Source organism: Meleagris gallopavo, chromosome 10 (genome assembly GCF_905368555.1).
Source record: "Meleagris gallopavo chromosome 10, MGAL_WU_HG_1.1, whole genome shotgun sequence".
NCBI classification, from domain to species: Eukaryota; Metazoa; Chordata; class Aves; order Galliformes; family Phasianidae; genus Meleagris; species Meleagris gallopavo.
In genome coordinates this window covers 9,731,684-9,746,137 of record NC_139413.1, presented here as the reverse complement: position 1 = coordinate 9,746,137, position 14,454 = coordinate 9,731,684, and the positions used below count along the sequence as shown (strand labels likewise).

Genomic DNA, 14,454 nt, shown 5'->3' with positions numbered 1-14,454 from the left:
CTGGTGAAGCTACTTCAAGGTCGTTAGTAACCTTGAGAGAGATGGCATAGACAGCAATGTTAACAGCTCTGGTGTCACATCCACCTCAGCCAGGTCCTTTTGGACAGCTGTGGCAAGGTGCTGGGAGCAGTTGCTAGCACTGGGGAGACAGCTAAGGTAACATCATTGCTAGCAGTGTTTCCAAATGCCCACTGCAGGCAATGTTTCCCTGCACTGAAACTGTGTAGGGATGGCACTTCACGTTGCGCGTGCACTACATTGCGTGGGCAGCACTATGACAAGCAAATCTTGGGCAAGCTCTCCTGTGGGTGCAGAGCTACAGCACGTGGAAATGAAGGGTCCATGCAGAGGGCTTGCAAGTTTGTTTTAAGATGATTTTATAAACTTTGGCTATGACCTAGAATGATCCAAAAATGTATCTAAGTGAGGAACATATGGCTAGCTGTAAAAAATGTATCAAAGAGCATCTCTTGTCTTTCTTTCTTATGAATGATCCCTTCAACAATACCCTCATGTGACCTCAGTCTGTTTGTTGGCACTCACATGCAAGTGAATCAGCACGCTATTAGCAATTACTTTAGTGATATTTACAGCATTTTAATGTCACTTGTCTATATGTAAATAGAATCTGTGAGGAACGCAGTGCCCAGGGCTCCTTCTCCCACTAAAACAGAACTGTTCCTTGAACACGCCAGAATGCTTCCTACACCTTATATAACCGCCAAAAATATCACCTAAATTGCTCTATGACAAAATAATGAGTCTGTCAAAGATGAGTGGTCAGAAAAACAAATTTGTTCTCCTACACAATTAGGGTTTATAGCATTGGACAGCCATATCAATCTCCAGCAATTCAGAATTGGATTTGCACATTGGAGGGAAATATGTTGTGTGTGCTGTAACCAGGCGGCCAAGCAGGAAATGTCCCTGCAGGTTGAACTGAAAGATGTGAAACCCCTGACCACAGAAACATTGGGAGAGAAGTTTCCAAATAGAGGCAAACGTAGTGCAGACTTGGTGTTCAAATTCACAAGCTCATCAATAAGCAATATCATGCATTCAAAGCCAGGCTGGATGTGGTTCTGGGCAGCCTGGTTTAGTGGTTGGCTACCCTGCACATAGCAGGGGTTGAAACTAGATGATCACTGTGGTCCTTTTCAACCCAGGCATTCTATGATTCTATGATCATTTGTAATGAGCACGTATTGTATCTCACAATAGCTTTGCCCTTTTGTGCTTCTTTACCCCTAGACAGTTTGCCAGTGCAGTGCGAAGGCTGCTACATGCATCCTCTTACATTTGCCACACCTTAACCTGTATTCTCAAAGCTATTCTACTCAAAATAGCTCCCTCAATCATCCTTTTCCAGCACACATTCAAGCATCTGCTACCCACCCACTAATACCCAGTCATTACATTTCTGGGCATGTATACATCATACCTTTTGAAGCACTTGACTTTTTTTCTGGATTTCAAGAAACTACGTAGGCATAAAATGCTGTCATCTGGCACTTGTTCGGTATACATAGTATGGATGCAGAGTTTTAGGTTTTCATAACTTATCCATTCCTATACATGTAGGCAACTCAAACAGACTCTTCCTACAGAAGCAACTGCAAGTGTTATATGAAATTTTGGGTTTAATATGCTTTGTATTCAAAACTAATTATGTCTTTTGTTACTACTTAAATTCAAAGCAGTGACAAGTAAGAACTGCCTTTCAAAGCAAGCGTTTAAAAAAATAGCAAGTGTTACCTAGAATTTTCAGTAGTAATTTATCCTCATATTTGTTACTTTGCCATATAAGGTAATAAAATATTTCCTTGCCTCTGAAGCTAAAAAAGAAAAGTAAGCTTCTTTGGAAGAGAAAAAAAAAAAAAAAGAAAAAGAGGAGAAGATAGATGAGGGCCTCTGAACTTCGGTAATGTGTCTTCCACAGCCGGCTGATGTCCTCATCCCTTCTTACAATCTGGTGGGAGCCTAGTTTTCCTGCCAGATCAGTGCTACTGTTCTGATTCAGTTACCTGAAATAGCTGAAATCCAGGCTCTGTTTTGTTTTGGACTTACAACCCAATATATCTCATCATAAGGGTCTTCTTCCTCACAGTCTATCTGGATGTTACTTTTACATAAATGATCTATTCTCAATAACTTAAAACTTTCTATTTCCCTTACCTTATCTTGGCCTATCCCCCCCAAAAAAGCAGTTTTTTATTATACTCTAGTCATCTCCCCGTCCCTCTATGTATATTTACCACTTTCATCCACCCTGGAAGTCTGTCCCTCAGGCACAAATGGCATTTCTCTCCTGCACAGCAACTCCCTGTGAATTGTCCATTCACACCTCTGATGAGGTCCCTGGGACAGATAGCCCATTTCCTAGCACAGCCTTCCCAAAAATAAATAAGTAAATAGATCAGTAAAAACATCTCTCCATATACAGCACAAAATTTGATATTACCATGTTATTCCCATAGTACCTTCCAAAAGTACACCCTGTTTGTTTTCCACAGTTGCTATTGGTCTTTTTTAGGTTTAGTGCTGCCTGCACTTGACCCTCATTCAGAATTCAGCTGTGAGCGTGCTATAGAAATCATGATTAATCTCTGAGGTCTGTGAAGTGACATCAGCAAAAATTAGTGCGAGTGAGTTGAGAATCAGAGCCTGTGTGGGTTAGTCCTCTGAATGGCTTTTTTTGTGCTTATACTCCTTTACTTGTTATGTGTAGTTGGTGATACAATATCTTTGGTTCAATTTCTTCATATTTCTTTAATCTGCAGGTTTTTTTGCACTTGTATAACACTAATATTCACAAACCCAAACTAACTTTTATACTACCAGTATTCTGAAGTGCTAAGGGTAATGGCTTTTGCCACACATTGTCTGAGTTTGGGGTTTTTTGAAATATTTATTTTTCTACTCAGTGAGCTGTCTCTTGTTAACTTCATTTTTGACACTTTTAAGAAAATGTATTTTTACACTTTGTCTTTAAAGTAGTCCTTTAGAAAATCAAAGTGACCACATCTTGCTCCTTACTCTCCTTGAAATTGTACGCAGCTAAGTTTGAATTATGGATGTTTTTTTAGGATTCTGTAACACTATCAGCACTTCTTGTGCTAATATCTCTTGATGTTAGATTTTGACTATCTGTTCTCTGCTCACAACAATTTTCCATCAGTCCTTTATTTTTTCAGTGATTAATATACTTTGTTTTATTTCATCCACTTTAAATCATACTCTTGTAAAGTAATACCTTCATCGTCACTGTTGAGTTTTTTTTGTTTGTTTGTTTGTTTGTTTGTTGTGGTGGCGATGTTGGAGTTTTCTTGTTTTTTGTTGTTGTTGTTGTTGTTTTGGTGGGAGAGGGGAGTAGACAGTTTGCTTTCCTTTCTCTTATAATTGTATTCCTTGGAATTTTCTTCGAAGGCAGAATGCAGCTTCCTGGCTGATCCAGCTAGGAAAGTTTTCATATATATAAACACATACAAATAAATTAATTTGCAGAGAGGCATTGATTGAATGAATTGTTTACAAATTTAAGGCAGGAAGAGCCATTTAGCAAGTTTAGCAGGATAAGCGGCTAAGATGATAATATTGTTTGTCTTTTTTATATGTATTCTGAATGCCTATAATGAGGGCTGATTTTTCTTTTTTTTTTAATTCTCACTTAAGCTGGTTTTTAAAGTTCAGAGTTCCCACCTGTTTCCACGAGCTTGTCTGAGAAATAAGGAATAGGAAGGCAGAAGGGAGGAGGCAGCCTGCAAAGACATTAGAGAATATGGAACATGGAAGGAAGTCAATAGGCATGAGAATTTGTAGGAACTGTTTGCATATGAATATATACACCCATATATATACACAAACAAAACATATGCATAAAGAAAGGTGGGACAGGACTGGAAAGAAGCAGAGAGAGATTGGGGAGACCAGAGTCTGCTCAAGACTTACAGTTATGCAAGCCAAATTGAAGATGGGTCAGTCCTGCTCCTTGCCCAGCTCCTTAGGAACAAAGTAGAATTACAGCATCTGTTATATATATACTTTTTTTAAAAGATTTCCTGACACAACCACTGTTTGTTTCTGGTGCTTGTAGAAGAGCTGTGTACATTGGCACCAATTAGCAGATGCATCTACACTTATTTTCTCCTTACCAGTACTCAGCAGTCTTCAGAGCCATAAGAATTATCGCTTTTCTCAGCATCAGCTGGCTTTTTCTTCTGCCTAAATCAGTTTGCTGTTTCTAACATTGATGAGTTCCTAGAATAAAGCAGAAATCCCCTCCTGCAGGAAAGCCAATCAGTTCCTGTCTTCAGTGCTACAGAGTCTCTCCTCCTTCTTTCTCCCTTGACCCCTTCTTGTGCATGCTATCATTGTATATCTCCCTTTTTCATAGTCCAGTGGGCAGTAAAACAACTCATCACTTTTCTTAATAGCAGTTCTATTTACCAAAACTTGGAGCTCTGCATGACTGGCCATATCTCATCCACTGACATCCAGACAGGTATCTTTCACTCTGCAGTGTCTAGTCTTTGAAAATTTACCTTACGATTGGTGTAGTCTTTAAGCATCAATATTTCAGAAACGATATAAAAATGAAATGCACCTTCTTTTGTCTGGCACGTTTGATATATTTTGGTAATTTCATTTTAAACGGTACCAATCCTGCTTTTCTTTAGAGTAAGTGTTGCTTAAACAGCAACAGTTTCATCTGCCTCATTTCTAGCACTGAAAAGGATGCTACACCATCTTCTGCATTATAAATTCTTGTGGATTCTCTCCAGCAGCCACTTATGACAACTGCAAGTTTGTTTTACCCTGGGGATATATATGTATGTGGCCAGTTGCTTCAGGTCATATTCCTTCCAAATGGAAGTCTGCTTGACAGCTGTTAATTTGTGGTTGGTCATTCCATGTGTTGTTTTGCTCTAATTATTGGTCAGTGTATGGAACAGGTGACAAATACCCACAGGAGAACCCTTAAAATCTTTAGACATACAATCATTATGAAAACAAACAACCAGAGTCATTAAACACTAGTTTTCTCTCCAGCTCCAAACAGAAACAGATTTCAGCCATTTCCAACATTTTTTTGGAAAGGGATAGAAAAAAAGTAAAAATATTTTACTGTTTATGAAATTAGTTTTCCCATTCTGTAAGAATCTTAGTTTCAGGCAGAAAGAGGAATTAAGGGAAATACAATTGTTCAGGTAGCAGATGCTGAATCTGATTTATGTAATGATTTTTTTTCTCAAAGTTTGTTTAGGTGCTATTTCCTAAATTAAACTCAGGAAACAATATTTCCTGTGACCTTCAGCTACTATAATTATATCAAATTAAAGCAAGGGAAAAAAAATTGCTTACTGAGCAAGACAGCACTTGCTGGACAAGAATGGCAAAACGTCACTGAACTTACATTTTTCGAAGTTCCTTTCTCCCAACGTAGGCTGTTGTAAAGGATATTTAATTGAAATCTGCTTTCTCAGATGTCCATGGCCTATTCAGATCTTAATTTGGGACAGACTCTCTAAGGACACAAACAACTTATTTTGTCTCTTTGTGTAGCAAGCAACTCTTGAATTTTTGCAAAATTGTAGACCTAGCTGTATGAAAATTACAAGTAATTTAGTTGATTAGTGGAATTATGTTAGTGGAAATGAGAAAAGATTCAGCATCTTGGAACCTTGGTGAAATTAGCGCTGTTTATCTTATTAGATCTGTGTGAGTTGATGATAATATAACATGTTCTTTGAGCAATATCTTGTGATTCTTGCTAAAACACAGTCACAACACACTGAGAAAGAAGATTGCCATAGGGTGTTCTTTGCAAAAAAATATAAGCCAAACTTAAACACAGCTTTAAATAATATCCTACTTCTTTTATTTTTGCTTTTTAAAAATAGGTGTAAGTGCAACCTTCACGCTACTGGCTGTAAAGAAGAAAACAAAAGACTACTTTGTGAATGTGAGCATAACACAACTGGCCCAGACTGCGGAAAATGTAAGAAGAATTACCAGGGCCGACCATGGAGCCCTGGTTCTTATCTGCCTATACCTAAGGGCACTGCTAATATCTGTAAGTAGTTCTGCAAAATAAGATTATTTCATTATTAGAATTCTGCCCATATCACAACTATGAAGGAAGATTAGTACTGGGAAAAGTTTGTCCTTTTTTGTGACTCAGTGCACATAATTTAACATGGCTAAAAGCACATTAATTTTAAGTATGCAACGTGTCATTATCTGTATTCTACATGCTTGTAAATATTTTGCATGAGAACTGCATAGAATTACAGAATGGCCTGGGCTGAGAAGGACCTCAAAGATTATCCAGTTTCAACCCCCCTGCCACGGGCAGGGTCACCAACCACTGGACCAGTCTGCCCACAGCCATATGCAGCCTAGCCTTGAATGCATTCAGAGATGGGGCATCCACAACTTCTTTGGGCAACCTGTTCCAGTGCGTCACCACCCTCTGAGTGAAAAACTTCCTCTTAATATCTAACCAAAACCTTCCCTGTCTTAGTTTAAAACCATTCTCCTTTGTCTTATCACTGTCAACCCATGTAAACAGTTGTTATGCTTATATCCATGGACATATCAAAGAAAAGATTAAGGAACCAAAAAAGAATCGCACCCTTCACATGAAAAAGCACATAAGGGAAGGGAAACCAGTGGGAATGTCTGCAGCAGTGCTCCAGCTGAGGCTCTCTCAGCTTTCCACTCATACATTTTTATTGCCTCTGGACTCAAAACAACACAACGCAATAGAATTTGTTAGATGAGAACATTACTGATTTGTCATCCATTTAAGAAAATTTTAAAAAGTCTTTCTATTAATAACTATATCTAAAGGCTGATAAAGGAATTTTGTATCTGATGTTGACCTGTAATACAGACTCACGTTCAATCTTGCTGATCTCTAAGAGGAAAAGTGAGAGCAAAAACTACATTTTTATCTCTGCCCATTTCAAACTAATACATGTTCAACAACTTGCATAGTCACTATTTCACATATACCATTCCAAAACGCTTGAATATCATCCAAAGGAAGTTCCTTGCAGCTACACTTCCTGGTCCTGGACAGGATTAGGTCAAACAGAACATGGTGCTGAAAGAGGTTGCACAGCATCAGTTCTTTTTTTCATGCATGTATGAAATATACAATGATTCAAATTCCTCCTGAGTAACAGACTTACATTCCTTTGAAGAAAGGATTAAAGAAGATGAGAATAAATCACCAAACCTTTTGACAGAACTTATAGCTTCTTTGAAGAAAAAAGTCCAGAGTTTTACTCTGATTAAAAGCAAAACATTTATTTCTAGAATATTAGAATATAACAATTTACTGAAAAGTTATGTAAGAGAAACAAAGCTATGTAATTCATTGAATGGAAGTTTAAAATCAGTAGAAATGTGCAGTGCTCAGAATGTTATCTAAGACTTCAAAGCAGCAGCTGTGAGGAATCAAGACTCAAAAATGAGTATCACAGGAAGCAGGACCTTATCAAGTTAAATGTGAGAGTAATAGCCCAAGTAACAAACCATGAAGTGTAGGGGTATGAAATTATGATAAAATTCCTACTGAGCAGAAAAAAGAAACCTTCAAAAAGCAAGTGAAAAATATTCTGTAAGAGAATTCACTTTTTCCAAGTTATAAAAAGGGAGCATTTCTCTCAGAATTAGTACTTTAAAGTTTTGTTTGGAGAAAAATGGTGAGGTTTACCAGCTTGATTTTATTTATGTATGTATTTGTATACATACATGTGCCTAGGCACATATACATACCATATATATAGAAACATACATACATATATGCACATGCATATATCATTACCCCAGAAATCATCTGCACTGGGGACAAAATACATCTGAAAGTAAAAATGAGGATCTTTCCACATGCAGTTTGTTATGTTACTGACATCATTTAAAATGAATTGAACATATACCAACAGAAACAGTGGAACACACAGTGAAAGGTTGCTGATATTGATGAGACAACTTTAAACACTGAGTTCCTTCAGATATACTATTCCATTAAAATCAAAAACTGTTGCAAATAAAAGGAAGAATTTTCTATTTATTAGTAGTAGTAGTAGCAGTGCTAAAGCATTGTGAAAATGTAACCTTATTTGGGCTGACCAATGTTTCATCAAACCTCAAATTCTCACTTCAGCAGTGCTCACCAGAAGCAGTTTATAGAAAACTGAAAGACGTAGGTGAATGTAGAAGGATTTTGTGTCAGCCTTTCCAGTCCTCAGCAATAAAGAGGCTTTCTGCACTGGAGTCTTCTGCAGTGATTCTAGATTCAGAAGAGAGAGAGACAGCTGTCATAAATTCCTTCTCAGTGCCTTCTTACAGCAACACACTTTCCACTTTAAAGACACAATGAGTGAAAATAATTTCCTTTTGTTTGCTTTTTGTGTTTTTATTTGTTTAAGTCTTTATCCCCTTAGGAAGAAATGGAATTACTCAACCATATTTATTTGTTATTCCATTTATTATTTTATAGACTTGGCATGTCCACTTCTCCAATCTGTTTCCCAAATAAAGAATCCTAATCTATTTAATCTTGTCATATATAAAAACAATGCAACATCCATTTACATGTGCCATTCCTGCTCTCTGCTGGCTCTGTGGTGACATTTTTTTGATTTGGTGAGGCTAAAACTACACATCATATTCTAGACATGAGCGGAACATGGATCTTTTACAGTGGCATAAAACCACGTCTGCTTTGTATTTTATTATTACATGGATCAGCCCTTAAATCCTTTTTAAGAAAAACTTGTGTCACACTGACAACATTTCTTCTGGCATCAAGGCTGACATAAGTGACAGGTTATATGTTACAGTTATTCGTTCAGAAATGTCATATTTGAGTTCCTTTAAAACACTTTTCCAGTGAATACAACCATATGGCAATTCTTATTGCTTGATATTACTTTTATCTTCTAAAACAACTTCTGGTGATGGCAGGCATTTATAAATTCCTCAGTTTGTGAGAATCTCTCCAACCTTTGTTGTGAGCATCAGTGCAAACAATTAATTTAGTATTTAGTATTTAGCATTGTCAATCTACCCAATCATCTCCTTGTGAAGCCTTTTGTTTATGATGTGTTTATTTAAAAAGGAAAAAAAATATGCATTAAATTTAAGTCTGTAGCAATTTGATTCTCCAAGTACTGTCATTTATATTTAGCTTGACAGATTTTTATTCTTCTTCCCAATCTTTCTCTATTAATCTAACTTACACTTGTGAAGAGAATCTTTCTAAAGACTTCTTTATTTCGCCATTTGGGTAGGTTTGCTATGTTTTTAGTGAAGTTCACTTTTAGAATTTACTTTCTTTTCATTGGTTGGATGTAATTATTCTTAGTATCTCAGATTTTTACATATCTCTCTGTTGTCTGCATTATATTTGTTTAGTTGTTCTTTTTGGTTTCCTTTTTACTAGATTCCCCATTTTTAACTGCTCTCTCTGAAAGTTTCTGCAGTGGATTTTTTTCTCCTTTTTCCTCTCAACAAGTATGTTGGCTTTCATTCCAGAAGTGGTTCTCTGATAACTGCTTCTTGAATCAGGTCCTATGCACTACTAAGAACTAAATAAGCTTCTTTTCTTGTGGGTTTTCTGATTACTTGCTACAAGCAGCAATCATTCATGGTATGTAAAAGCTTCATTTCATTGTCACTTCCTGATTTAATCCAGCATGAGTTGTAGCATATGAATTTTTGCATTATTCTGTAGTCTTTCTGCAGGGCCAATGTAATTTCATTTATACTGTTGAGTTTCTTTCACCATCTCCATCAGGTGATCAGTAAACATAGCTCTAGTGCCATACTCTTCTTAGTTAACCATATATTCTGTGAACGTTTTGGGGAACATATTGGTAGAATTAACTTACTTATCTGGCTTGGCTCTAAACCTTCCTTGATATGGTAATTATATTCCCCAGGGGTACAATAATTAGTCCTTCATTACAGCAGTGTCCTTTGATTCTTTTCCTCCTTCCAATTTTCAGATTCTACCTTCTTCATCTAAGCCAAAATATTTTTCATTTAGAATGGATTTGAAGCATTTTTGTTTTGTATGAGTGCTTAAATAAGATGCAATTAAAATGTAATTCTATAAATGAAAATTTTTTTTTCCTCCACAAAATAAAGATTTCTCCGGACGTTCTCTGATACTGGGGAATTTGCTTAGATTCAACAAGAAGCCTAAAGACTGTTTCAAAATCTTTCCAAACAGGAATTGACATAATTTCCACTGTTCTGATTCTGCCATTTTGGTAGCCAATGAGGCTTGCTCATTCCTATTGAAGCTACAGCTCATGAAACACAAGAGCATTCTAGGCTATATTCCACTCATAATCTAAACCTTGATATAAAGCTGATATCCGTACCCTTCTCATCTTTGTTGAACGTAACTTTTTTTTCTAGGAGAATGCAAAGCATTTTTGCCTGCTTTTGTGAAAAACATAAAATTCTTCACTGTGTACTGGTACTACTGCATAGCATTTATTTTATATTTTCACTCTATCTTATTGACTATTTTGTGATTACATTTATTCCCTTGTGCTGCCACATTCTACAAATAGTTTGTACTGCAATATGTTTTGGCACTCAAAGCGAACTTATTGAATTTCTCAGTACTTGGTATTACAAGATAGCTTTTCTCTCAGCAGTCATACGTGTCTGACAGCACCAGCCCTTTTCTTCCTTCTGTTGTTTAGATCATCTCTGGCACTTATGTTCTTTGCTCTATCAAACAGAGCTGTCCGAGGCTGTGCTGAGCTCCCATCCATCAAAGCCTGCTTGCTTTTTTGTCAGTCCTCCACATCCAATAACCTGTACCAGAAATGCTTGACACTCAGCTAAAAAATGCCTCCCAGCTGCTACCCGACTTTGCTAATTCATAGTTTGACATGAAACAAAGCATTGACCAGGACACAAGGAACACTGGTGGATTTTACAGTGGTGGATTTTTTCAGTGAGAAGTTAGGCAGATAGTCTCAATCAGTTAACAGAATTTCTTCTGCAGCAGGTTCCCCTCTGACAGAACAGCCTCTGTCTCAGCAGCAGAGCCCTAATCCTCCCTGAGCAGGAAAAGACTTATGAGGCATCACTGCAGCACAGCTGCCACAGAAACAGTTCTGGCAAAAAGTAACGGTACTTAAAATATTGCACTGATTACCCTCATCTGTGTTCATATTTTTCCCCATGAATATTTGATGACACAAAGCCATCTTGAAGGACCAGCATAAGTGAAATTGGCAAGGAGGTTGTATGATGGCAGGCTTGTCATTGAGGAATCTATGTAGCAGGAATTCCTATGCCTGAAAAGACCATGCAGCCAACTGTCTTTTCAAGGCAAGCTCACATTGTAGATACAGTCTCATTTTCTAAGGGTCCCATTCTCTGAAGCAACAGGCAAGAGCTTTCGAGTGCCTACTTTCATGAATTAAGTAAAGGATATTGTCCTGCATGATCTCAGTGCAGAGGAACGGGGCAAGCTTAAGAAGTAAAACATTGCTTCTTGACAATTCTGATAATCTTTTCAATCTTTACAGAGTGAGCAACTGCAAAATTAGCAGTAGCAGAAGTTCTAAGGCTCTCACAACAAAACACATGAAAAACTTCCTAAGGATTGTCTCTTTCACAGTGTGTGGTTCTTTGCCTAAACACAATTTGACAGAACACAAAAAGTTTACTTCTGTGATCATAATAATCACTCCCTTTGATGAAGGGATTACAAGATGCTAGGTTCCTCCAGCTTCTAGAACTTTAAATTACTATAGAATTCAGAACTTCTAAAATTGATACTGATGATCTGATATTGTCATCATGCCTCAGTGGAGAATTTAGAAAGGGAAAATATCTCTGTGAGGATTGCTATCATGCTGCATCACATATGTCCCAGCAAGACAGATCAGACATGGCAGGCCTACTCTGACTCTTTGCTATGGGATTCAACTTTATATTTTGCACCTTTTTAAGAATCAAAGTATGTTGTGTAGAGTGCAATTATAAGGAAATATCTTTTGTCAGAAAAGCTCTCACACAGCTTTCATCGGCAATTAATGAGTCCAAAATTGCACTGCGTTATCTATTCTTGTATCTTCTCATACCTTCATAACAGGCAGTCTAAATTCTCAGTTTCTAGGCTGCATTCACCTCACCTAGATAATTCTGGGTGACTCTGGCTCCCCGAATACAAGAGCTGCAAGCAAGATGCAGTGCTCTGATAGCAGCAGGAGCCCATCCCTGACTCCCCATCATATGGCAGGTGCACATCCAGCCTTGTGATGACAAAAACAGAGAAGCCCACGAGAAAGACAGTAGCCAAGATTGAGTTGCCAGAATAATTCCTCCATCCCAAATTCTCTCTGAGCCCAGGAGGACATGCAGCCTGACTGCATTACCTGCTCTGCTGGCAGGAAGCATGCAAACACAATGATGGTCAGGGTGGCTGCAGCATACGGCCTGCTTTGAGACTGCAAACTGCAGCATTGCCCTTCTCACTGAAAGCTTGATGTCATTCCTTTGTGTTATGTATTCCATACTGACAGAATCTGCACAAGAAATCTAAAACCTGCCTCTTTGCATGCATCCAATTTGTGGAGTTTTTTTCTCCATTCACAATAGTCAGCTACACAGTATCTAGCTGCTAAAACAACCCATTTCCTGATAATGGGAAACAAGAAGATTACAAGGCAGATGCAGAAGACCATATGCAAGGAAAGCATTAGATTTTTTCTCTCATGTAACGTGTACATATTTAGAAGCACTTCAGTGAACATGCAGTATATCAAACCACCACCCTCAAGTCAAAAATAGTAAATAGGATCAGAGACTTCTGCAGTGTTCACCATTTTGGGGGCAGGAGCTACCCTAGCTCTTCCCTCAGTACAAGAATCCCCATTACAATGCATAAGCATCCCAGACAGAACATTTCTTTGGTTTAACAACTCATTATTTGTAAATGCAGTCACTTGATTTCATTAATTTAGCAGAAGAGAGTTGTGCTTGATTGATCTATCTTGCCACAAGGCTGATGGGCAGCACCCACTGTGCCAGGGGAGAGCATCCCACCCAGCTCCCAGCAGCTTCCTCCCTACATGGCATGCATGCACACCTCAGGACTGGTGAAGGGAGCACCTGCTGCGCCAGAACTGGCCTCTATATGCAAGTCCTGATCTTCCCAGAGCACCACTACTAAGAACATATTTCCCATTATATGTGCACTTTAGTTTTTAAGGAGTGTTAATAGATCCTGTCTCACAGCCCTACGCAATCACCTCTTTTCTAGACAAATCCAGAAGTGCCATTCTCACTCTCGTTAGCAGAAAGGGCATAAAGTAGAACACTATCAACACGGTCACCACATGTAGGGTAACTACTATTACAAAAATCACACAAATATAGAAGCTATGGAAAGAGCGAAAGAGCTTTTCAAACAGAACCTGAAGACAACTTTGCAAGTTTAATTCAGAGCCCTTCAAGGCAAGCAGGTTTTTTATTCTCATTATTCTCTGCCCAGGAAGCATTTATCACTATGAATTTGTGAAATAGAATAAAAAGAGGAGATCAGACTTGCAGGAAAGCCTCTCCCTTTCCTACAATCTGTTAAGGACAGAAAGGAAAGGATATTTGTGTGTATGTGTAGGAGAGAAAAGAGGTTTGTGGTGGGGGAGTATACTGAAGGAAATACAAATACAGTTTCACAGTGGAAGTGTGAGTGTGAGAACACAGGATCTGTACTTTATCTAATACTCTTGCAGTTTCCATCAGTGTATAAAGGAAAATGAATTCTGCTAATTTAAAACATCTATAATGACTTGCAAGAAAAGGAAACAAACTTCTATTGAAACTTTGGGGAAAAATGTTGGAAAATTGATTGTTGGCTTTTTGACTTTTAAGGCAAGGGGATAAAAGTTCTCTTACATTAACCTATTCTAATTTAAAGGTACATAGTGAACTAAGTTATTTTTATAACTTTTAGAACAAAAAATATGTTCTATTATGACCATGTTCTTATTTAGCTTTTAATACTTAACTGCATGATTTAAGTATATACAACACATACGCGTTAATCTCAGCAAAAATGAAGTTTGGAAATGATGCCTGAATGAGAATTTCATTCAGCACAAGCTCCTCGAGTACAGGGCCTGGCCCTCTGCAGGTCCCAGTTCCCACATACGATGTAAAAGTAGGGCAGCCTTTCTGGCACATGCCCCAACATTGCCATATCTGTTTAAGGTCATCATTCTGTACACCAAATTACTTCAGTTTTCTCCTTGCCAAGCTAGAATTTAGTAATGATTCCTAGTTGACTCTACCACCATACTTATATTGAAAGTCGTTTATCATGCAAACATTCCTTCACTTCAGCTTGCTTCATTGGAGAACAGTCCATACAATCTCTGAGTAAGACAGAACTCTTCAAGATGGATTTTG

At 37.8% G+C, this 14,454-nt stretch overlaps 1 protein-coding gene and 1 long non-coding RNA gene across 8 annotated transcripts in view; one reads left to right on the top strand and one right to left on the bottom strand.

Annotated features, from left to right (window-relative positions):
* The window catches only part of NTNG1 (netrin G1), a 149,862-nt gene that overhangs the window by 87,933 nt on the left and 47,475 nt on the right, over positions 1 to 14,454 (top strand). For all 7 annotated transcript variants that reach the window (XM_085231154.1, XM_085231149.1, XM_085231151.1 and 4 more), the window contains exon 4: positions 5,901 to 6,073. In XM_085231154.1, the coding sequence (XP_085087280.1) occupies positions 5,901 to 6,073 (173 nt within the window). The remainder of the gene's footprint in view (positions 1 to 5,900; positions 6,074 to 14,454) is intronic.
* Positions 1 to 14,454, bottom strand: part of LOC104912293 (uncharacterized) — a 263,844-nt gene that overhangs the window by 213,540 nt on the left and 35,850 nt on the right. Inside the window, exons 5-6 of the long non-coding RNA XR_014885083.1 lie at positions 8,184 to 8,299; positions 7,004 to 7,108 (exon numbers count right to left, since the gene is read on the bottom strand). This is a non-coding gene — a long non-coding RNA (uncharacterized LOC104912293). The remainder of the gene's footprint in view (positions 1 to 7,003; positions 7,109 to 8,183; positions 8,300 to 14,454) is intronic.